The sequence below is a fragment of the Sander vitreus genome, chromosome 14 (assembly GCF_031162955.1).
Source record: "Sander vitreus isolate 19-12246 chromosome 14, sanVit1, whole genome shotgun sequence".
Classification (NCBI taxonomy): Eukaryota; Metazoa; Chordata; class Actinopteri; order Perciformes; family Percidae; genus Sander; species Sander vitreus.
The window spans coordinates 20,468,128-20,491,573 of record NC_135868.1 but is presented as its reverse complement, the minus strand read 5'-3'; the positions used below and the strand labels follow the sequence as shown (position 1 = coordinate 20,491,573).

The 23,446-nt window shown below is 41.4% G+C and overlaps 1 protein-coding gene across 1 annotated transcript in view; it reads left to right on the top strand.

Annotated features, from left to right (window-relative positions):
• Positions 1-23,446, top strand: part of csmd2 (CUB and Sushi multiple domains 2) — a 250,682-nt gene that overhangs the window by 215,476 nt on the left and 11,760 nt on the right. Inside the window, exons 48-62 of the mRNA XM_078267604.1 lie at positions 4,057-4,245; positions 5,138-5,284; positions 7,407-7,595; positions 9,015-9,200; positions 9,402-9,596; positions 9,912-10,085; positions 10,204-10,377; positions 11,554-11,727; positions 14,765-14,953; positions 15,555-15,728; positions 16,954-17,136; positions 20,051-20,227; positions 21,600-21,779; positions 21,985-22,158; positions 22,356-22,529. Coding sequence (XP_078123730.1) covers positions 4,057-4,245; positions 5,138-5,284; positions 7,407-7,595; positions 9,015-9,200; positions 9,402-9,596; positions 9,912-10,085; positions 10,204-10,377; positions 11,554-11,727; positions 14,765-14,953; positions 15,555-15,728; positions 16,954-17,136; positions 20,051-20,227; positions 21,600-21,779; positions 21,985-22,158; positions 22,356-22,529 — 2,679 coding nt within the window. The remainder of the gene's footprint in view (positions 1-4,056; positions 4,246-5,137; positions 5,285-7,406; positions 7,596-9,014; positions 9,201-9,401; positions 9,597-9,911; positions 10,086-10,203; positions 10,378-11,553; positions 11,728-14,764; positions 14,954-15,554; positions 15,729-16,953; positions 17,137-20,050; positions 20,228-21,599; positions 21,780-21,984; positions 22,159-22,355; positions 22,530-23,446) is intronic.

The following is a 23,446-nucleotide window of genomic DNA, read 5'->3' as shown; positions in this document are numbered from 1 at the left end:
CTATCTCCTTTTTGTTCCCCCGACTATTTTTTTTGCCCTAGCCCCCTTCTTGTAGTTGTGCAGAATGGATTACTGCTGCCCCTTTTTTCACATGTTGATTGTCATCCATGACTTCCCCTGAGTTGTAAGGTCCTGATCCACGCTAATGCTTATGTTGTGGCCCATCCCCTTCAATCAGCTCGTTATCGCTCCACAGCTTATGCTAATTAAATACCCACATGAGTAAAGGCATCTCAACAGCACTACAACTTGATGTTTTGTGGATCAATGCACGGTGTGTCCATACTTGCATACTGGAGTGCACAAAATGTGCATGTATAAATGCAGGTGTGTGTGCCCGGAAGCCTTCCATCACATTTTTCATTGGGAGGCTGTTGCATACCATGAACATTTTATACACAAACGGAAGGGATGTCTCACAGATTGCTGTTCCTGCTACCAGCTTATTCCATTCCTTGTCTCACTGAAGTGAAATTTCATTTTGAGCTCTATCTATGTTGGTCTCACCTTGTGTGTTGAAGCTGCCTTTTTCCAGCTGTCAGATTTGTCCCCTAATGCCCTTTTGTTTACAGCCTCACAGTGTGCTTCATTTCAAAGTGGATTGGTTTAATAAGTAGCAGCCCATAGATAAGAGCCCATGCTTGTCCCCCTCAGTCAGCTCCAAGACAAGCTGAAGGCGGTTTTGAAGACACGTTGGAGCTTTTTGAAAGGTCACTGACAACACACATCTCATCCTCAGAGATTTGATTGTTTAATGAACTTCACTCTTAGATTTGATGTGCTACTTCTCGGTGCAATCAGTTTCACTATCAGTGATGGATTTAAGCCTTTTGACTCACATCCACTGAGGTGCTTGAGGTTGTAAATCATTTCACAGACTTAGCAGTTCCCTGAGGCATACACACATTAGACAGTTAAAAGAGACAATTGCAACAATTAAATACACAAAACCACACAAACAGTGCAATGTGCAAGTACAATGTAAAACAAGCCATAAAAAGCTCCCCAAAGTACTCTTTCATGACTTATGGTAAACATTTGCAGATATTTAGCATTTAGCATTTGGTTTGTCCTAATGGTGGCAAAATTTGGCAAAACATTGTGGCAAAAGTATTTGACAGGAACATCATTTTAACATGCCTTGACTACGAGTGACAGCTTACCTGACATCTGAGATTTCCTGAGGCAATAAATCCCACCTAGTTGACACACCAAGCAAGGTAAAAAAAAATGCTAAGAATTATTTGCAAATGCTACTTAACCCAGGCTGTCTGCCATAATGTTTTTCCTGCAGATTTAATAATCTCTTCCCCTATGAACACACAGTGAGGAGGTTGAGGAAGCCAAAAAACACACACACACACACACACACACACACACACACACACACACACACACACACACACACAACAGTGCATTGAGAGAAACACACAGCCCATCCACATACACAAAACCAACTTGTCCCACAAAGGAGATGCTGCTAGAATGTGATTCAGAGCTTTCAGTATTTCACCAATGTAATGGAGGACTTGCAAGTGCCAAGTGCTGCCTCAGTGCTACCTTGAGGCAGAACAGGCTTGAGTATTCAAATTGTGGCACACAACAGGGGCATTTACACCCCCAGCTAGATTTTCTGCCACACTTAAGGCCTTTTTATGGTTCTGCGCAGGCTTCAAGCAGAGCTTTCACCATAGCCTACGTAAGTGGCCAGATGTTTATACTTGTGCACTGGTGTGTGCGTCGAGCCGGCATGTGTGTGTGTGGGGAGTGAGCGAGGAAGAAGTGAGAGAGTGACGGTGATTAGCTTTGGAGCGAGTACCGACTCTAGAGTCATAGTGAGAGAAACAACGTGTGCTTTCTGACCAAGGTGGGGAATCTTTAGCAGGAAAAGTTAACCCTCTCCTTGATTTCATGTTGTTTATGGAGAAGGAGAACCAGGAAATGAGTCAGGGGAAATGCAATGCTACCAAGCCACGGCCGAGCGACGTGCAGTTACATTTTTCGAGAGGTGCACGTCAGGCTACGGCGTAGGGTCTTTAGGCCACGTCCACACGTACCAAAGCGATCTTTTTGTTCTCCGTCTTCCCTGGCATTGTTTCCAGAATGTTTGCGTCCAAACGGATCCATTTGTAAATGACTCAACACGCTACTTCATATTCCAGGCCTATAGGTGGCGCTGTTTCTGCTACAGAAATTCACCAAAAAACGGAGAAGAAGAGGCGGAGCATGCGCATAAAGCTTGCGCGCTGTATACAAACATATTTTGTATACAAAAACGTGAATATGCGATCGCATAATTCAGTGCATAATCAGCCAAAGTCTGCATATTTATGCGGGGGCCGCATTTTTTCAAATACGCCGCACTTTCGCCGCATAAATTGCAGATTTCCGCGCAAAATATGCGGGGCTTGCATGATTTCATAATCCCCGCATTTTCTTGCAAAAAAGTCACATATATCTTAGAAGAAAGTTGAAAAATGTTACTTCACACAAGAGCAGCCATTTTTCCCTGTTGCCATGGAAACATTATGAAGTGACGTAATTACGCAACGTGAACATCATCGAAAAGCTGCAAACCCCGCGATGAAGCCATGATGAAACATCAGGTTTTGCAAGTTCCCCCAATTTCATCGCATAAAATTGCATAAATATCCCGCATATTCCATCGCATTTTTTCCATCCATCGGCGTCCAAACGGAGACACAAGGGCGCCGTTTTGGAATTTTATCACCCTGGGACCAGGTTTCAAAAAAGTGTGTCTTCAGGCAGTGCGTTTACAGGATTCGTTTGGACGATCGGCCAAAACGATGCAAAAAAAGCACCACCAAAAAGGGTCTCCGTGTGGATGGCCCCTTAGTTGACAAACACACACATACACACACACACACACACACATACACACACACAAAATGTATGTGAATGCAAAAAAAACACCTGGTCACATGCACTTTGAAGTGGTTTATAATCACATTTTCAGCATCTTATGGTGTGTTTTGTTATTTCTGCTATGATTACAAGTAAAGCCTCTGACTGGTGTTTAAAAGGTAAATGTATGGTTTTTTTCTCAAAAGGTCTTTTGTTAATTGTAGAGCTCTTAACAAGCTGCCGAGTTTAGTTCCAGCACGGCCTCAGTGTTAAAACAGTTCATACTATTATGTATGCCAAAGTAAGCCCCTAGGAGTCTTTGTGATATATAAACCGTAATATAACGGTTCATTTCATAAGAGACAATATTTACTTTATGTAGGTTTATGGTATCGTATTTAGCTACAAAAAGGAATCACAAGCAAACTATAAAAACTAATGTTTATCTTTCTCTGCTGTGGAGTTATTTCATAGTCTACCTCTTCAGCACTCAGCCCCATTAGGCGAGCCACAAAAAACAATGGGAAGGAAAAAAAACAATGCAGCAGTTGCTTTGTGTTGTCGTTGCAGCATTGGGTTTCTTTCAGGTTGTTTTTTGAAGTCCCACTCTGTATGCAGACAGCTCTGGCAGATTAAGAGGTTGGCTTCACAGCATCCCAGCTAAAAACGCAACAGACAGGAGTGCTGTGTAACGTCTGATAAAACAGACTGAAACCACGAGGAAATGTCAAAGGATGTCATGGAGATGTCCCACAACAATACCAATGGCACGGCGGAATGAGATGAGCGGATGGATGTGGTCCGCCCAGACATGCCACAGCAATAGGGCTTCCAGGCAGATGTGAGCGTTAGTCGGCAAATTAGCATCACATACTGACAGTGGGCAAGGAGGAGGGAAAATGCTCATGACTGACTTAGCAGTGACAGCTTTGTTTCCTGCGACAGCATCAGGACCAGGATGACAATTAGCTTAGCTATGCTTTTAGTCACGTTGAGTTGCCCTCCAACAACAACATGGGTCAGACCAATCCAATTTGTGCGTCACGGTAAATTAAATTCACTTAAAAGAATAAACAACCATAAAAAGTTATGTGAGATAATGAAACCACAAATAATAGACAAAGATAAGCAAAACATTCTGATAAATTAATTGATTTTTTTTGTCTCTGCCTTTTTTATGTCTCTCAACAGTGTCTTGTCCCATGAATGAGGTACTGACAGCTTCCACAGGTGTCATCATGAGCCAATCACCAGGCAGCGGTTTCCCCCATTTTGAGTCCTGCTCCTGGGTGGTCAGAGTAGAGCCTGGCTACAACATCACCTTCACTATAGAACACTTCCAGACCAGCCGTCAGTTTGACGAGCTTGAGATCTTTGATGGTGAGCAACTGCAGCTGTTATGAAAGTGAACGTGTATACCAACATCCACTATAATGTAATTTAGTTGAGCAGCATTATGATTATTTTGACCTTCTTTCTACCAAGTGACTCAATGTGCCTGTAGTCTAGTGACAGCTCCCCTCACACTTCCTTGGCCAAGGACCTATTTTCACTAATATCCACAATTAAAGCCTAAAATGAGCCCGACTGCTGGATTTACTGTCCCTAACAAAGCTCACTGCATCTACTAACAAAAAAAGGTACACAGGCTCCCTTTCCTGGTGACAGAACATCTACATCTGCTTTGTACATTTGCATGTGATTAGAGGCACAGTCAGCAACTCTGCCAGGCCTCTCTAAGAAAATGGCGGTTGTACACACTAGTGTTCCTGATTAGTGATTTTTTTTATCTTGTGCTGACTGTAAGGAAACAGACATTTGCTAACCTTGGGGCTGCCAAGCCAATTATGGAAAGAAAGCTTGTTTCCATAATTACGCTTAGCAACCTTTGATTTTACTGCAAGTGTGACAAAATGTACAAATTATATTAATTTCAAAATTCAGACTTAAAAAAATTAATTTGTGCAAAATGAGATTTTTTTTATAAATTATATTCTCTGTTCTATCAATTTACATTTACAGGGAAAATGCTATTCAAATTACTGTTCAGATTCAAGTGTGCAGATAATGGAACGCAGGGCATTATTTTGAAGACCCAGTGCTAGTGGTGGTTTATATTAAAGTGCTGGCACTCTTTTTTACAAAGTTATGAGACTTTCAAAGATGGATTCTTCTTAACAGTTGTCTTCTCTCTCTCTCTCTCTCTCTCTCTCTCTCCCTCTCTCTCTCTCTCTCTCTCTCTCTCTCTCTCTCTCTCTCTCTCACAACCCAGGCCCATCTAGACAGAGCCCTCTCCTGATTACTCTCAGTGGTAACTACTCCAACCCACTGAGCATCACCAGCTCCAGTAACAAAGTCTACCTACACTGGTCCTTCGATCACGCTACCAGCCACAAAGGTTTTCGCATACGCTACTCAGGTAAGTCAATATCAGACATACACTAGTCTAAAGTTACATTTTTATTTTTTTATTTTTTTTTATTTCAGCAGTCGATTTATAATTAATTACTAGAAGAACTGTGTTACGTCTAGACATTGTTGTGTATTCGATCTCATTAGAGATTCCTTTGGTTTACTGTGCCAACAAGACCAACATTTGGGCTGCCAACTGCAGCTGAAATAGCTCAAAATATGACCCATCTCCATGACAACCTACCGGGGGCGGCAGGCATCTGCAGCACTCCTTGCTGTGCACCACAGGCCTGGGAATTAGTAAACGCTGTTTCTTGTATTGCTTATTATTCTTCTGTTGTGTCCTGCTCCCAAGAAAGATCTGTTAGTATACGACACCTGCATAACTCGCTTTGAATTATGACTCTGTAAATATTTAAAAGGCTCCCTCCATTCTGGATCAACACCACTCAGCCAGATTGACTAATCGTCTCTCTGCTCCTCTCAGTGGAGCTCTCCGTCTCCCCAACCGGATGTTCTGTCGTTTCTCTGCCCTTTTTCTTCTCGTGCCTCTTTTACTTTTTTATTCTTAGCCATGATGGATTTTGCCATAGCAGGCTAAGTGACAGACAAACTAAGTGATGGCTGAGAACTCACAAGTTGCCATGGTCAATATGGAGCTGCCTTCTGTAGTACCTTGGTGGGGAGGAAGAAACAGATGGCACAGGCAGATTCATGTATTCGGCTCTATTCTTCATCAATCCATCTTTTTTCTCCATGGGCCGATCTTCCATCACAAACTTGCAGACATCTCCTCTAGCAACTGGCCATATCAGTTTTCTATTATTTCTCTCCATCCACAGCCTCTCTCACTGTTTCTCTATCACCTCATTTTTTTTCCCATCGATTCAATCAAGTTAATTTCTATCTTCCTTACTATCTCCTTATGCTCATATGTCCCTCCCTTTGTCTGTATCACCACCCCCATCCCTCTCTCTTTCTCCTCCTCTCTATTATCCCAGTCCAGTCACCTTCCAATGTAGATCTTATTCCTTTGAGCTGCAGGGCTGATTGCAGTGAAACAAGCTGTATACAGTACTATAACAGGCAGAGAGAGGGAAGGAGGGAGGAAAACTGAAAGAGTGGCAAATGAGTTATTAAATATCATTGGATTTAAACATTGGGTGTGCTTTTCCTACCACATTTAGCCATCATAATGAGAGGTGTTACAAACATGAATGCTATACTTCACAAAATGTCCAAAGCCTGAAGTACACCTCCTGTGTATCATCTATTATGAAATCTAACATCTCATAAATGCTAAATACACATTACACCACTGACATGTCTTTACGTATTTATACTGTAAGGGAGTCCAATCTGATTGCCTGGTGCTAAAAACCCCCACTGACTTGAAAGAGAGGCCATTTTCATTGCCACTTGTGAGTGGTTTGAGTCGGAATTTACATTTTTATAGAACTGTAATTTGTTCACAGTGATTAAGTATAATACACTTTTTTTTTTTGGTTCATGATCCACTTTGAGCACCATTTTCTGTGTCACATAGCCATATACTGTTGTGTCACAATATTTTCTTAAATGTTTTCACAATGTGTGTTTTTATTTATTCTCCAGTAGGTGTGTAGTGAATGTCATATTATTGTGCGATCTGCATAATGCAATTCATGCCTCAGAGTCCCCCATTCTTTGGGAACCATGGACCTGTTGATGACACCATTTGGGATGATAAACGATTATTGCAGCCACCAATTTAGCCAACAAACAAAAACAGATACTTTGTTCCTGTTATTATGTATCCATCAATTTTATGATCCTCCTCTGCTGCCTTTGACACTCCTGTTTCGCTTTGCAGAACATCAGTTTCACTTTAATCAATTTTCCAGTTTTTCCCTCAAAGAGATTGCATTGTAGCGCTTTTATTAATACATATCCTCCTTTACTACGCCAGGCATAGAAGACAGATGCAAAAGAGATCTGGGGCTCTGTGCTATTGGATGCGCATTAATCCTTCACCTCCTCCACACAAACGTGCATCATATTACATAAGTATTGGGTTGTTTTGCTTGTTGCACTCAATTGTATCGATATGCATATTTATATCTTTACCTATTTTGTGAATATTTTCATAGCGGCCTACTGCAGCCCTCCAAACAACCCTGTAAATGGCACAGTGCACAGTCTGACAGGCACTAAGCTGGGCAGCACTCTGCGTTTCAGCTGTGACCAGGGCTTCCGGCTTATTGGCCAGAGCAGTGCCACATGTACCCGGACTGCACAGGGGATCTACCAGTGGAATGCACCAGTGCCACTTTGCCAAGGTGAGGGCCCAATCATTGCTGCAGGTCATGAGAAAGGAAGAGAAGGCTGGCAGTTTATAAGAAAACATAAACACAGAAATAGATTGTCTAGATTGTCTTATTTTTTTAAATGTAAGGGAGACAAATCTCCATGGTAAAATTAGCTGAGCAGGATCATTTCACATTGCTAATGCAAATCAATGTGTACACAGATTTTCTTGAGTGAAGTTATGTTTCATCAATATTATCATTGTGACTGAGCTCATTCAGCATTTAGTCCCACTTCTCCAAAGTGATTAAATGAAGCTTAAAACTGTGCAGAGAAAGCAAGATTTTAACATTCGTAGCCTAACTTGAGTTAAAGAAGAGCTTTTTGTAGCAAATGTATTTTTTAAGTTTAGTCGTTCTGATTTAGGTTGATTGAAAAAACTATCACTGAATCCATTTGCTTTGGATCAAAGTGCGATTGCAGCTGACAGTGTGCCATAACCAACAGCCCCTCAGCCTTAGGCGTGCTTCCAGGAAGCTCACTTCTCCATTCCTCAGAATCCCTTTGAAGATAACAGTGCATCAGATTAATGATATTTGGTTTACCTGAGCTGGATTGTTTGATGTCATTCTTATAGGTTATAGTCAGAGTTATATGCTTGTCACTATACTCATTTTGTCAGTGATTGATTGAACAATAGCAATTACCTACTTTCAACTGAGACTGATGCATAAATTAACAAAGTGAAATGCATAATTATAGTCACAGCTATTAGGCAAGATGTATCTAATTTAATTTAAAAGTATTTTTTATTCAAATAATATGAGTGTTATTTTCTATTTTACAAGGCCGTGATGCTGTTGCACCGTCTTTATTGATTTCCAAATTTAGTGAATTCTCCATTTTTTGGTGTTGAGATTTTACTTTTATATTCCATTACAAAAGCATAACATCTAAAAGCTCTACTTCCAGAGGTTAGTCAATCAGAGTCATTGATAGTATAGCCTGAAACAGAAACCGAGAGCAGCAAGGCAACTATTATGGAGCTATTACTTTTTTTTTATTATTAATTATTATTATTTGCTGCCAAAACTTAACTGACGAGCAAAGCCTGTTTTTCATATGCCCCACGATTCACTAACTGTGTGGTTTGCAAATAAAAAATGTACCTATCAAACAAACACACAATATACAATATTTCTAATAGATCATGCTTCAGAAAGAAATACAGCATGTCTTACAAGTACAAAAAAAAAAATTCTACAAAGATGTAGTTTACTGTAGTGCAGATGGCAGCTCGAGCTAATGTTTACAGCACATTGCTGTTGGCTCTAGGAGTGTTTGTACTGGAAGCCATGGTTACTAAAATATACTTTGCTACCAGTGCTTTTATTTTACCAACCGTATTTCTTTTGTCTTATCTTCCCGCCGCATCCATTGTTCCCTTTTAGTCATGTCCTGTGGAATGCCAGTGCCTCCGGTCAATGGCAGTATTGTGGGCCAGGACTTCTCTCTAGGAGCCAGGGCCACATACCAGTGTAATCCCGGATTCCGGCTTTCCGGGCCTGTCACCACCTCAGTGACGTGTCAGGAATCTGGGAGATGGAGCCCCATTGAGGCCCCGCCCAGATGTGTTCGTGAGTATTTTCAATTTATTTAGTTGCAGTATTATTAACAGAACACACTCTTTAACTTGGGCATATTTAAAGTTTTAAAAACTGTGTTACCTACAATGAGTTCCAAATATCATCAGCAGGTTTGATATTAAAACTACTTTGTCATGATAGTGATAGACAGAAATAGGTATTTCAATGTTTGTTTATCCTCTGACCTTCCAGCGGTGACCTGCCCTGACATCGGCCACTCTGCTGTGGAACATGGGAGATGGAGGCTGATCTATGGTACTCAAAACCAATATGATGCCATAATGATGCTCATATGTGACCCGGGATATTACTACAGGGGTCAAAGGGTCATTCGCTGCCAGGCCAACAGCACCTGGAACTACCCAGATCCACGGCCAGTCTGCGACAGTAAGTGTAAACTGCACATCCCACGGTGTAATTTTCCCAAAGTTTCTTGAGTTAACTTCCTAATTTGCACTGAGAAACAGAAACTCTTCCAGAAAGAAGTAATTTGTTAAGCATGAAAAATAATAGCATCCAAATGTGTGGTATTCCACTGTGATATTAAGAACGTGACTAAACAGCCGCAGATCTTCTTACCAAAACAAAATGAATGAAAGCCAAAGAAAACCATTTTCCAAACAAAACAAATTAGTATTATTGTTTCTTATATTTTGACTATATTGGATTGTTACACATGATATTGTTTTTATTTTATTTCAGTCATCTCCTGCGGGGACCTTGGGACTCCACCAAATGGCAACAAGATTGGAACACTGACTGTGTATGGAGCCACTGCCATTTTCTCCTGCAACACAGGATATACCTTGGTTGGCTCTCGGGTACGAGAGTGTATGTCCAATGGGCTTTGGAGTGGAACGCAGGTCCAGTGTCTAGGTGAGATCTTCAGCACCCAAAAATGATTGTTACTTCATAAAGTCTTGCAATTTGCTTCAAAGGTTATTTGAAAACACCTATGTCTCACCTGACTCTTTTCCTCCTCATTCATCTATAGCTGGCCATTGTGGCACCCCGGAGCCCATTGTGAATGGACAGATCATTGGGGAGAATTATAACTATCGAGGCAGCGTTGTGTACCAGTGTAACCAAGGATTTCGTCTCATTGGGGTGTCGGTGCGAATTTGTGAACAGGATCACCGCTGGTCAGGACGCACTCCTGTCTGTGTCCGTAAGTGCCAACAGAGAATAATTAGTTATCAGTGAAGCTATGGGCTCTATAGTTCATAGGTAAAGACTTCTAAACTGCTCAGATGAACAGAGTAGGGCTTTAGACTAACATTTTATACTAGGCACATTGGTAAGCCAGCTAGCTAAGAAAAACAAACTTAAGAACAACAAAGTTGACAATTTTTTCCGGCTTAATAGTGTTGCTGATTAATGATTCGAAATGACTGCAGACATATATTACCTAGGGTTGCTCTTATCAGGCAGATACCGACCGTGTATTTAGTGTGATTAGACATGAGTCATCTGGTACTGAGCACCAATAAATTCTTTAATTAATTAATTAATTTAATTATTTAAAGTGCTCATATTATGCTCATTTTCAGTTTCCTAATTGTATTTAGAGGTTGTAGGTATATGTGGTTTAATTTTCAGAAAACACCATGTATTTGTTGTACTGCACATTGCTGCAGCTCCTCTTTTCACCCTGTGTGTTGAGCTCTCTGTTTTAGCTACAGAGTGAGGCATCTCACTTCTGTTCCATCTTTGTTGGGAGTCGCACATGCGCAGTAAATACTGCTAGCTAGTCAGAAGCAGAGCATGAGGGAGTGCCATGCTAGCAGCTAGGCGAGCATTATAACGTGTGTTACAAAGTGATGCACGTTCGTCACGGAAGTAAAGGCTGGACTACAACAGAGCTGTTTGGAGCAGTTTGTGAACAGTGTTTTCTGTTTGAGATGGTAAGTCCCTTTGGGGTGGACTTTGGGCTTTTTCACTTTGTAAACCTATAATGTGCACAAAAAGATATATAACACAATAAAGGAAAGGGGAAAAGCCAAGAAGCACAATATGAGCACTTTAACATTTTACAGAAATCTCCTGCATTAAAATACACTCTAAAAGCCACCTGTGCCACATGTCTACATTTTCTCATGTCTTATTTTCAAAGATGGGATCATTATTACCAAATAATACACTGTATTTCTCTAAATTACAACTCAATTTAATTGTTTTAGTAGAGGCCCGTGGCAAAAATAGAGACACAGCTGCAGTGGGGCTCATCTACATTCAGTGCACAGCTTTGTTGTGACATTACCTTTTTCAGGTGTTTGATATTAAACCTTTAGATTTGCTCTGCAAATGTGTTACCATGATTTTCTGTGCCCTTTGACTTTCGCAGCCATCACATGCGGTCATCCTGGCAACCCTACCTTTGGTATGACCCAAGGAACCCAGTTCAACTTGAATGACGCTGTGCGCTTTGCCTGCAATACTGGATATGTTCTTCAGGGGGCCGTTAAATCTTCCTGCCAGGTCAATGGGCAGTGGAGCCAAGCCCTCCCCAGGTGTAAAAGTAAGTGTCAAGTAAATGCCCAATCATACAGTATTATTAGTCTATGTATGTATGGTTTTTGGAGAACCTCATGCTTACGAATGAATGGAAGGATGAATACAAAGAACCAGCACAGATGGAAGATATGTGTCTAATCCAGTCTACCATTGGATACATACAGTAGGCAGTTAGATGTAAATTATCTTTAAAAAGCAATTTCAGGAAACAAAGTTGTGCAATTTGTCATATGAGAGAGCAATTTATCAAATAATTTTCTCCCGACACCTCTATATTTCTAAAATCTGTATCTGCATACATCTTTTTAAAAGTATGAGCAAAATGTTCAAATGCATGTATGATCACAGCAGAGCTACATAAGAAATGTATATGCGACGTGTAGCATAGCAACTCCATGTTGGTATATATTTGTATGTATCACGCCTTGTGATTATCTTGAGAGCCCAATAAGCCACTGTCATCAGCTTTGTGCATACCTAGTAAGGACAAAGTGTGCTTGTTTCCACGTACTTGCCTGTAGGGGTATGGTTCTGTGTTCTCATCCATTTGTCTAGATAGCTATTAAATTACCTATTGTATTGTGCAAGGTCATATCTTCTGTGACCATAGATGACCCCAATCACAGAGAGAGCGGAGCTGAAGCGCAGAGACACCCGGAGGGAGAAAGAGTTTAAACGAGGCATATTAGGGGAAATTGAAATGAAGAACCGAAAAGAAGCCTGGATTATTTAATTACCACGGTCTTAACCACTTGGTCTGTGGAGGTTTAAGGATAATATTTACATTTGATGTTATTTCCTCTTACCCTAGCTACCTCTGTTACACCCTAAAGCTCACCTGTACCAGAGAATGTATCAGAGAATCAAACTTTGAAAATCTAACTGTGCAGGGACAGCTAAAAACAATCACAGGATCCTTGAGCTTGTGTGATAGACAGCAGCCTTTGGAGACCCGCATCCTGGCTTTTGCTTAGAATAAGAAGTACCACTGCTCTGCTGTGAAGCCAGGCGAGGACTTTTAATTTGGCATGTATCTCGGCATCCACGTCTGTCTCTAAGTCCTCACTAACTGAAGGCTTTGTGACAGGCACAGAAAGAGGGCCGCTCGCAAGGTCGGGCCCTGAATGTTTGTTTTGAATAAGGAGAGAAAGGAGTTGCCTTTTGTTTTTGGACATTTATGATGAGGATGAGGAGGTTGCAAGTCTCACAGGAATCATTCTTCAGTTGTTAAAGAAAGAGAGAAGTACATTTGGCTGCTGCATGCATAAGCAGGCGAGATTTTCCACCAGACATACGCCTTAAATCTCTGGGCTCTAGTAGTGACATCATATTAGCATTGGCCTTGTTTCCATGCAGATGCTGACTCTCAGTTGGATTTTGTGTTTGTGCGTGTGTGTGTGTGTGTGTGTGTGTGTGGGGGGGTACATTATCCTCACTGTTGATATGGAGACATAAGTAGCTTAGGGATCTTTTTGTCAATCAGATTTATCACCTTAATTACTGCATTCTAGACATATTTGTTGAGACGTGCTCTCCTGTCTGCCATGTACTTCCTCCTCCGAGTGGAAAACTATAAGTGCTGGGATGACGTCCGCCTCATCCATCTTACCTTAGCTAAGCCTAACCATCGGCTTTTCTGTTGATAGGATAGTAGTTGATAGATACAGAAGGCAGGAAAAAAAGGTAAGGGTGGGATAGGAGTCAGTCAGACAAAGGTAATGATTTCCATAGTCCAGATTTTAACTACAGGGGTCTGTAGGCTCCATCAATAACGCAGAAAACAAGAGAGCACCGCCGGCCCAGCCAGTCCCCTATCCCTTACTAATCACCACCAGTTTGAGTCAGAGCAACAAAGCCACAATACCACCTTTTTTTTGGATGACTCATTTGTGTATATTTGTCTTTTAGCGATAAAAGGCAAGAGACACAGGACAGAAAAAGACCCACTCTGACACACCACTTACACGGCCGTTACTTGGCAAGAGGCCAAGAGGAGGATAGGGTGACTGGTGTCTCAACTTCTGAGTGGAACAGAGATGAATTACTTTGGCCCATCTTCCCTTCTCACTTTTATTCTTCTTTTCCTTTCATCCTTTCACTTCCTCTCTCCCTGCCCACTGGGCCACACACAGAAATGTACTAGGAGGTCAGTCGTTTTAGATGACTGCTGGATCACTTTTGAGCCTATGTTGTCTGAGTACACTTATTACTTATTGAAAGCGGAATTCCAAGCTTGGGAAGTCTCGTGCTGAAGCATCTCCACTGCTTTAAATACACTTTGTAGTGTTATTATACGGTAAGTTGTAAGTGAAGGCACCATGGGTCAGCATTCTACTGGAAGGAATACATTATAATAGGTATTGGGGGGGGGTGTATATCATAGTACACACTTTGTTGTGGTTCACAGTTAAGACTACAACTGTCAGCAGCAACTGTTACTCACTGTGCTCAGACTTTGTTGAGGCATTGTAAGGTTTTGTTTTTTGTCTTGTATCTGAGACTCAAGATGGATTGGTGCTGGTAGCAGTTATAGCCTGACATTCTGTCATGAATTTTAATACATTCTGCACCATCAGGGCATATTCCTCTCTAACTCTGTACAGCACCCCCCTCGCTGTCCCTCGCTCCTCACTCATCCCTCATTCTCCCCTTCCTTAACTCTCTCCATCTGGTGCTAAACTGACATGGTGCCTCTTCTCCTGTGAGCTCCCCATCCATCACCATCTCTGCACTACGGCGGCCAGCAGGAGACTGGCTCTAATGAAGCAAATGTTTATTTCCGGAATCTGCCTCCTACTTCATTTGGATTGGGGTGGATGGATGGGTGCAGGATGGGTGGAAGTAGTAGATGAGGAAAGGAATGGACAGAAAAAGAAAAAAACTCTGCTTGTAAAATGGGCATGTTCCCTGTGTGTAAGAGAGTGTCATATTAAAATGTATGGTATATTATCACTAAAACCTCCCACACAAACGCTTACACGGGATGTCTTTTTCTCTCTGGCTCCTTTACTCTCTTTCCCCATCTGCATCCCTTTCTCCAGTTGTGAACTGCACAGAGCCGGGCCATGTAGAGAACAGCATTAAGCAGGTCCTGCCCAGCGGGCCACATCGCTACAGCTTCCAGACCACTGTGTCGTACCGCTGTAACTTGGGCTACTACATGCTGGGTACCAGCTCCATCTCCTGTCAGGGGGACGGTACCTGGGACCGCTCCCTGCCCAAGTGCCTGTGTGAGTACCTCAGGGGTTGGTTGTAAGCTGCATGATTTCCAATTGTTTGTATATACTGAAGAAGAGGAAAGTAAAACTGTGTAAACTCCCCAGACAACACCCACCACTCAGCCTGAAAAAGAAATCATTATTAAAACTGATTTACTTAGAAATCTGTTGTCCTCCTGTTTTAGCCTTTATCTTAAACATTATTTTTGTGCCAAATCATCACAACCAAATAACATTAGTGATTAGTGACTTATTTTTACTATTAATCAATCAGTTGTTTAGTCTATAAAATAGTGGTAATGCCCATCACAATTTCTCTGAGCCTTTATAGCATTTGTAATCTAAACAGGTTCAGTGTGATAAAGTAATGATGCATTCTGACAGAACTAAGTATCTTAAATGGTTGGAAAGTTTATTTGATAAAATGTGGTCTGGTACTGTGAGATCTGTTAACAAACACAAATACACTGTCACCCAACATTATTACACTGTATGGTTTTGCTAAAACAAGGCAATCTATTTAATATATGGTGTATTTATCACTTCTTCACCATTGGCCTGTTCCACTTGTTCATTGGTCTCATTCTCTCATCTCTCTGCTCTGATTGGACAGTGGTTCTGTGTGACCGCCCCAGCATGCCTCCCTACGCCCAGATCTCAGGCGAGCGTCGGACAGTAGGCTCAGTCATCCGCTACAGCTGCATCGGCCAGCGTACCATCATCGGAAACACAACGCGAATGTGCCAGCTGGACGGCCAGTGGAGCGGTTCGCCGCCACACTGCTCTGGTATGGAAAACTACACCCAGATAGCTGTCTGATGGTTTTGTGAAAGCTTTCAAACCTGATGTTCAAGATCAACCTAAACTAAAAGATTTGAACCAGCACATTGGATCTTTGATATTTGAAACTATGTGCTGGTGTAGTCCCTTTTCTCATTCTCTTCCCAGCACCCTGCTTCTAATACTTGATTAATTCAGATGTAATATCACCACCCAGTCACACCGATGCCCTCGTAAAAATGTTTGGTTGGCAGCTGTTAGCAGGTTATAAGCAAAGTAGGTGGACCAAAGATGGAGCTGCCTGTCTGTTCCATAGGGCCTCAAGGGCAAAGAGAGAGTCCTCTATAAAACTACTTTAATCTGCTCATATTAGACTGAGGAACAGGGACGCCCACTCCTCAGCTGGGTTATGGAGCACTATAAAGACATCAGCCCCCATACTGTCTCTCCCCATACTGTACAGCGATTCGCTTCAGAGCTCTTAGTATACATAATACGCATGAGAAAAGCCATGGGCGTGTCCACACATGCAAATGGTCATAAGCACCAATACAAGCACATTCACAAATATGTGACTTACACATGCACAAACTTAGGCAGTGACAGAAACGCACAAACTAGTGAACACAAAACCGACAATAAAATAACATGCTGTCAGTTTAATGTCACAATTCATGACATTCCTATATATTCCGGGAATTCCTAGTGTTCTCTCCACAGGCAATAAAGACACCCTTTTTTATAAAGATTTGCCCGACTTTCTTAGCTATGCACTATTGAAGTGATGTTGACCAGTGCCTTGTGAAATGAGGAGAAACAGCAGCACACAGCTGTACTAAACTGTTTGTGTTCGTTTTAAATGGAGGACACTGAATTATAAAGCTTGAATGGAATGAAAAAATCACAGTTATTCATATTTTCTGCATGGTGAGCAAATAGATATAATGAGACTTAATGTATTTGGGAGACTAGTCACTCCTTAGGGAGCTATGGGAATGTTGATTTTCCTGTTGGATGGCAGTCTGGTGGGGGGGTGGGGGTGGGGGGTCTTTGTACCCATTCTAATCCTATTATTATTATTATTAATAATATGTTTTAATATGAAACACATACAGTACATTTCTAATGTGTGTCTCCCCATGAGTAATCATCTCATATTGTTAAGAAAAAGAGCAGTTTCTTTTGCTACGTTTGTCACAGAAATGTAGTTATTGTTGTATTTATCTTTCCAGGCGAGTCTGCCGGGTTGTGTGGAGATCCTGGCATTCCTGTGCATGGTATCCGTCTAGGAGAAGAGTTTACAGTGGCCAGTGTTGTCCGCTTTAGCTGCGAGCCCGGCTATATGCTGAAGGGTTCACCAGAGAGAACTTGCCTGACCAATGGGACCTGGCTCGGCACACAACCTGAGTGTCATGGTAAGAAATACATACATGTTTATTTACAGTGTGTGTTTTTTTTCTTTCTTCTCTGGCAAACATGGATTTTCATGGAGATCCGAATCAGGATCACAGTGCTGAGAAAGTGGATGAATATGGATTTGAACTTGTCTTCTCATTCCTTCACCCTCACACTGATACTGGAGGGTTAATTAGAGTGCTGCCTCTAATCTGCATTTGTTTTGTATACTTGGACAAAACCAACATGTTCTGTGGCTGTAGATGTGGGAATATCAGGTAATGAGATCACTGCTCCTGGCTATCCTGTCCTTAACCTAAGCGGGAGCCGTGTATGCGTACTTGGTGGTAAGTCAAGTACATTCACAGTGGGTGTTGTACTCCACAAAGCATGTATGTTATCATCAGTTGTGTTTACAGGTTTTTAAGACCAGATCTCAAGTACTACTTTGGGTAGTGACCAAAAGAGTACAACCCTTTAGGGACAGGGTGAGCAGCTTGCAACCAGTTGAGGTTCTTCAGGAATCTGATATACTGTGGATTAAATATTCTGGACACGTCCAACTGGAGAGTACAGAACAGGCACAGAAGGCAATGGAGGAATAGCATATCCCATCTGGCCTGAGAACCCCTTGGGATGCCTTATGAGGAGCTGGAGGACATCACTGGGGAAAGTCATGTGTGGGCTACTGATTTAATTGCTACCACTGCAACCTAAACCTGAGTAACTGATGGAAAATAAATGAATGGATGGATGGTTTGACAGACTTCTTAGGAGCAGTAATGAATGAACACCATATCTGACCATCTAGTAACACATGTAACAGTCCAGCTGTTGAGTTATGATTGTGCAGTAACTGAAGTCGATGTTCACTGAACAACTAATGTACAATGGACATGAATAACATATACATTTCATTTCAGTAACTTCTTTATATCTGTCTTTTCTTTTGTGTATCCTTTTTTTATTCCCTTTCTTCTTCTTTTCCTCAGAAGTTTGATTAATTACTCCCACTGCATTTGTTTTACAAACCTTTGTATGCAAAAGCTTTTCATTATTATTTCAGGGGTAACTCCCACATAATTGTCCTCAATTGGAGTTCATTGTGATCATAGTGAATGTTTTAGAATCTGGTTACTTTGCTGATAAGTATTTATTTTATATCATCTCTAGATTTTGATGTCTTTTCAGAGCTAGCTGATCTCAACACTGAATTGTACATTTTAAGATAAGGATTGTAGTTTATACTGTAATCACTGATTGTGTAATTAGCTGCTGCCTTTGCTGCAAATTGAATGAAAGGCACATCGCAAATTTGCATTTGTTTTGTGTGTGTTTGCAAAAATGTAAAACAGCAATTGGGCAAGAGAGAATAGGCGACATAACGGAGGATGTTTTCTCTATTGATTAAACATAAGGCTTTTAATTTGCCCTTGTGCAACATTGCATCCAGTCTGCTGCTGACACCTGAAAAAGCAGATTCTCTGAATGTCGTGAGTGTGCATCCAATCGATCTGGGTTTTTAGGCCCTACACTATTCATTATTGTTGCTGAGACAGGACAAAGACATTACACACAGTGAAAAAACTATAGAGTGCACTTCTTTTTCTACTGTCAAACATCTTGCACGCAGCAGCAAGAGTATAATAGAAAGAGGCTGTTTTCAAGGGGTTAACTTGTGCAAACACTTTAATTTTAAAGTCTTTGAATTTAACTTGACTTAAAATATTATCAATTCAATTACTATCAATAATATGTATGGTTTAAATGTGCTAAACAATATTGTTGCAGCTGTTGTTGATGTAACATCCTATTAGTTGCCTGTCATGTTTCCTATCCATTTTACTTTCATATTGTGTTTCATTATATCAACTTTATAAGTATTAATAATGTGTTTTTTGGTGTTTGTGTTCTGACCTACATTTTTGATACTGCATAAACTGCCCTTTTCTTATTTTTGCCTTTACTTTTACCATGAACACACAGCCTCTTTTCTTCCCTCATCCTTGTATACAGTACAGTGTGTTATTTCCAGAGGCTTCATCCTGTATGCCAGGCTGTTTTCACTTGTGCTCTTAACATCCCATAGACAGACACACACACACACACACACACACACACACACACACACACACACACACACACACACACACACACACACACACACAACCCTCTCTACACACGCCACCACCACTTCTTTCCCTCACCTCACTCTGTCTCTTTCCCTCTCTGGTGTGTGGTATGCCCACTAGCGAAGGTTGCCCACCTGTTTTCGGTTGGCACAGACTTCAAGAGCCAGGCCACATCTGGTCATTACGGGAGGGCAAGCTCACGGGGCTCTGAGGGCCCAGGGCAAGCTGGAGACTGTAATGAACAGAACCATCGCTGGCAGCCCGACAGACACCAAGGGACTTTGTGAGCAAAGGATGTGTCCATCAAAGCAGAGATATTTATGAAGTAGGATGGTGGTAGGGTAGGCATATGAAGAACAGAGGGAATGGGAAAATAAACAGCGTAAGGAACCCAAATTATACACATGAAGGAGCATGAAAGGAATGTGTTAAAAAAAAACTACATTTTGTTAAATTAAAATGCATATTTGTGTTGGTAGCTGATTGCCTTTCGGTGATCACTGACTATGAGTTTGAACAACTTTATTTACTACTACATTGCTAGGTACAAACAATAATTAGAAGATTTAGGCCACATTTAGTCATTTAGGTTGGTAGGTGGTACTGTAGGTCTTTAATTTACAAAAATTTACAAAAATTCTTACATGAAGCAAAGTCTGAAATGGTACTGTGCCAACACTCCTTTCAACCCCCACCACACACATAACTTCCACTTTCACCTCTGGTCATTTAGGATTAAGTCTGTAAATGAATGTTACCTAATCATTCTCTGCTTCCCTGTCTTTTTCTCTCTTGTTTTCAGTGATCTCCTGTGGAAATCCAGGAACTCCACGTAATGCCCAGATCCTGATCCATGATGGCCTGACGTTTTCCAAATCCATTACTTACGCTTGCAGGGAGGGCTACTACTCTACCGGCATGCTTACTCGACACTGCACTGTTAACGGGACCTGGACCGGCAACATGCCCGAGTGCTCTGGTAATTAACAGCTCTCACAGAAAAAGAGCCTAAGTGTATCTAGTGCTTATCTTAGTTAGCTAGAAATTGGATGCTTTTCTGTTTCCTTGGGTTGTACACATTTCTTGGTTGTCTACCTTGTGTCCTCTCATGTTTATTTGTGCTTGAACAGTACTTTAGACTTAGCAGAATACATATCCAGACCATGTAGAGGAGGGGAATACAGGTTAAATAGCTAAAATAATGCAAGATATTTAATGTTTATGTTTTGTAACGAATAACTCATGTGTATCCCTGGCTCAATATGAGAACATTTTGTTTGAGGCATGGTCTACTCAAATTGCACAGGCCTGACTGACAGCCCTTTTATCAACATGTCTCACAAAAGACATACAGCTGCTGTACAGAGCCTAGAGACACTGGCAAATAGAGGTCACTAAGAGAACCAGTTTCTTCTGAATGGAGAGGATAAACCCGAAGCAGCACCATTATGGAATTCAGAACTCAGTAATCCATAGGAGTGAAAGGGTACATGTTGAAGCACTTCAGTGGAACACTTTAGTGAATAGGACCACTTTTGGTTGAATGATTTCGTCATGTAAACTGTAAGATAAAAAGGGATTTACCTGACAGAGGTGGCTACTAGAAATAGACGTTTTGGCAGTCTTCTCTCTCCGTTTTAGCTGTAACGTACTACCTATAACCAAAATAAATACATTTTAAAACAATAATTTAAGAATATTGCTATGCAAGAGGAGAACTTATCTCACTGTATCTCAGCATTGTAGGTGTTGTTACAGGGTACACGGTCCTAGATAGACATTGTGGCTCCAGGCGACATACTCTTACCAGTCCAGGGGGAAATGTAAGTGCTTGCTCAGTCAAGGGGAGACACTACACCTCCAAAAGACTACAAGTTCTATCACCATACTGGGAAATTTGCTGGAATATGGAATATGCATTTAATACTTTGTCAACTTGTCCTTATGTGCCCTGGATTTTCTATCTTAGACATTTACAGCAGACCTGATCTATGCTGCTGCTGAGTCACTATTGTTACTCAATCACACTGTTTTCCCCGCAAGATGTAAAAGTATGATGAGTGAGTAATGTGGTTCGTTTTGGAGCTTTAGGGAGCTAGTGTAGAGGGATACCCATTACAAGATGTAGTCTCTCTGCACCCTAAAAGCTCTAAACTGGAGATAATCAAAGTACAATGAGAGTTGTTTGAGATAAAACACATCACACTGTCAGTGGTGGGGATTGATTTGTATCCTATGTAAAGTTTCTTTGAGGAAAGTGTAAAACCAATCCACTATGTCTGTCTTTATTGTTGAGTTGTTTTACCCATTTTCATTAACTCTTGCTTCCTTATCCCGTTTTGCTGCTGCAGTAATCCACTGTGGTGACCCTGGAGTGCCAGCCAATGGAGTGAGGTTGGGCAATGATTTCACCTACAACCACACAGTCAGTTTCCAGTGTTCTCCTGGTTTCAACATGGATGCTGACCGAGCCTCAACTCTTATCTGCACCAAGGACCGCACCTGGAATGGCACCAAACCTCTCTGTAAAGGTAAAGTTGTGTAGGATGATATGAATGACAATACAGTGATGAGATAAATCTAGATAATGACATTAGCTACATAAAAGGAAGGTGGGATTATGGGACGCTAGAGCGAATGAATGTTACAGATATCCTACTTATTACACTAATACTTACTTGGACATCATTATGCCGAATCCATGAAGTCCTGAAATGCCTCTTTGTCTCCTTGTAGCGATCATATGTGGTCCACCACCTATCATCCCTAATGGACAGGTTGTCGGTACAGACTTCATCTGGGGCTCTAGCATCAGCTACTCCTGCAACCAAGGTTACCAGCTGTCCCTGCCCACTCTGTTAACATGCCAGGGCAAAGGCAACTGGAGTGGAGAGAAACCCCAGTGCTTCCGTAAGTGGCACCAAGTTGGAATGCCCAATTACGCTACATGTCAATTTCTTTCACCCAAGTATGTACACTATATATATGTCCCTTGTGTGACATTTCACCCCCCTTGGATGATACTGAATTAAAACCAAACATGGTTAGTGGGTCACCTCACATTCACATTTCTTCTCTCTGTCCTCCCTCCTTCTTCATCTTGGCAGCTGTGTTCTGTGGAGACCCAGGGATGCCAGCCCAGGGGAGGCGGGAGGACCGAGGATTCACCTATCTCTCCTCTGTCTCCTTCTCCTGCTACCCTCCCCTTGTCGTGGTGGGCTCTACTAGAAGATATTGTCAATATGATGGCACCTGGAGTGGCACACAACCCTCTTGCATAGGTAAGCTACTTGTTTGTTAATCCATTTACAGTATAGTCTAACATATTGGATACAGTATGTTAAAATACAGTTATTGATATAATAAGTGTCATACAGGCAGGCGTTTGGTGGTTGTTTTTGGAACCAGTGTGCATGGCAATTACTATATGTATTTACTTTCATATAACGCTGTAACACTAATATCAATGTGAGAGAAGCCTCCCATTGGCCGGCTCCCTTATGTTCTCCGTTTTAGTCCAGATTGCCTTTGTAATCAAGAAGTAATGCATGCAAAAACCATTTGACCCAGCTAACAAGCTATATTCATTCTGTTTTTCACTTCTGATTGGTGTAATTAAATAAACCAACCCAGAACATGTATTTCACCTGTTTCAGAATAAGCTTATGTGGAGAACTGTAGGTCTGGCAATGCAAGACTGCACCAGGGACCCCTTTCACCAAATTTGCAACATGCAAGCTGCGATTTGCAACATGAAATCAATTCCTCTTCTGTCAATTTTTCCAAATTTGGCTTATCAAAGCAACCATGCTGCATACATGAGGACAAATTAATCTGCAGTTTGCAAGTGACAAACATTTATGAAACCTTACACTGCCCCCATTTGTGACCTGCATGTATGTAGTGCTTGCAAAACATTTTTATCAAACTTCATACTTTTGATTTGCGCCTGTGTCATCAGAAATACATAAATATTTGCTGCTGCAATAAACATCCCTTAGGCAATAAACTTCCTTAAACAAGGAAGAGTAATTCCATTTGACTTGGATGCTGCAGTTAGAAGCACTTAAAGAAATCACAAGCTGTGGTCAAAAACAAATTGTGAATAAAGTAAAATATATTGTCCCAGCCCTTAGATGCATTGTGGTATTTGAAGTAGAGCTGAAAATCTTTGCCTCCGACGGGTTCGGTCGGGTTT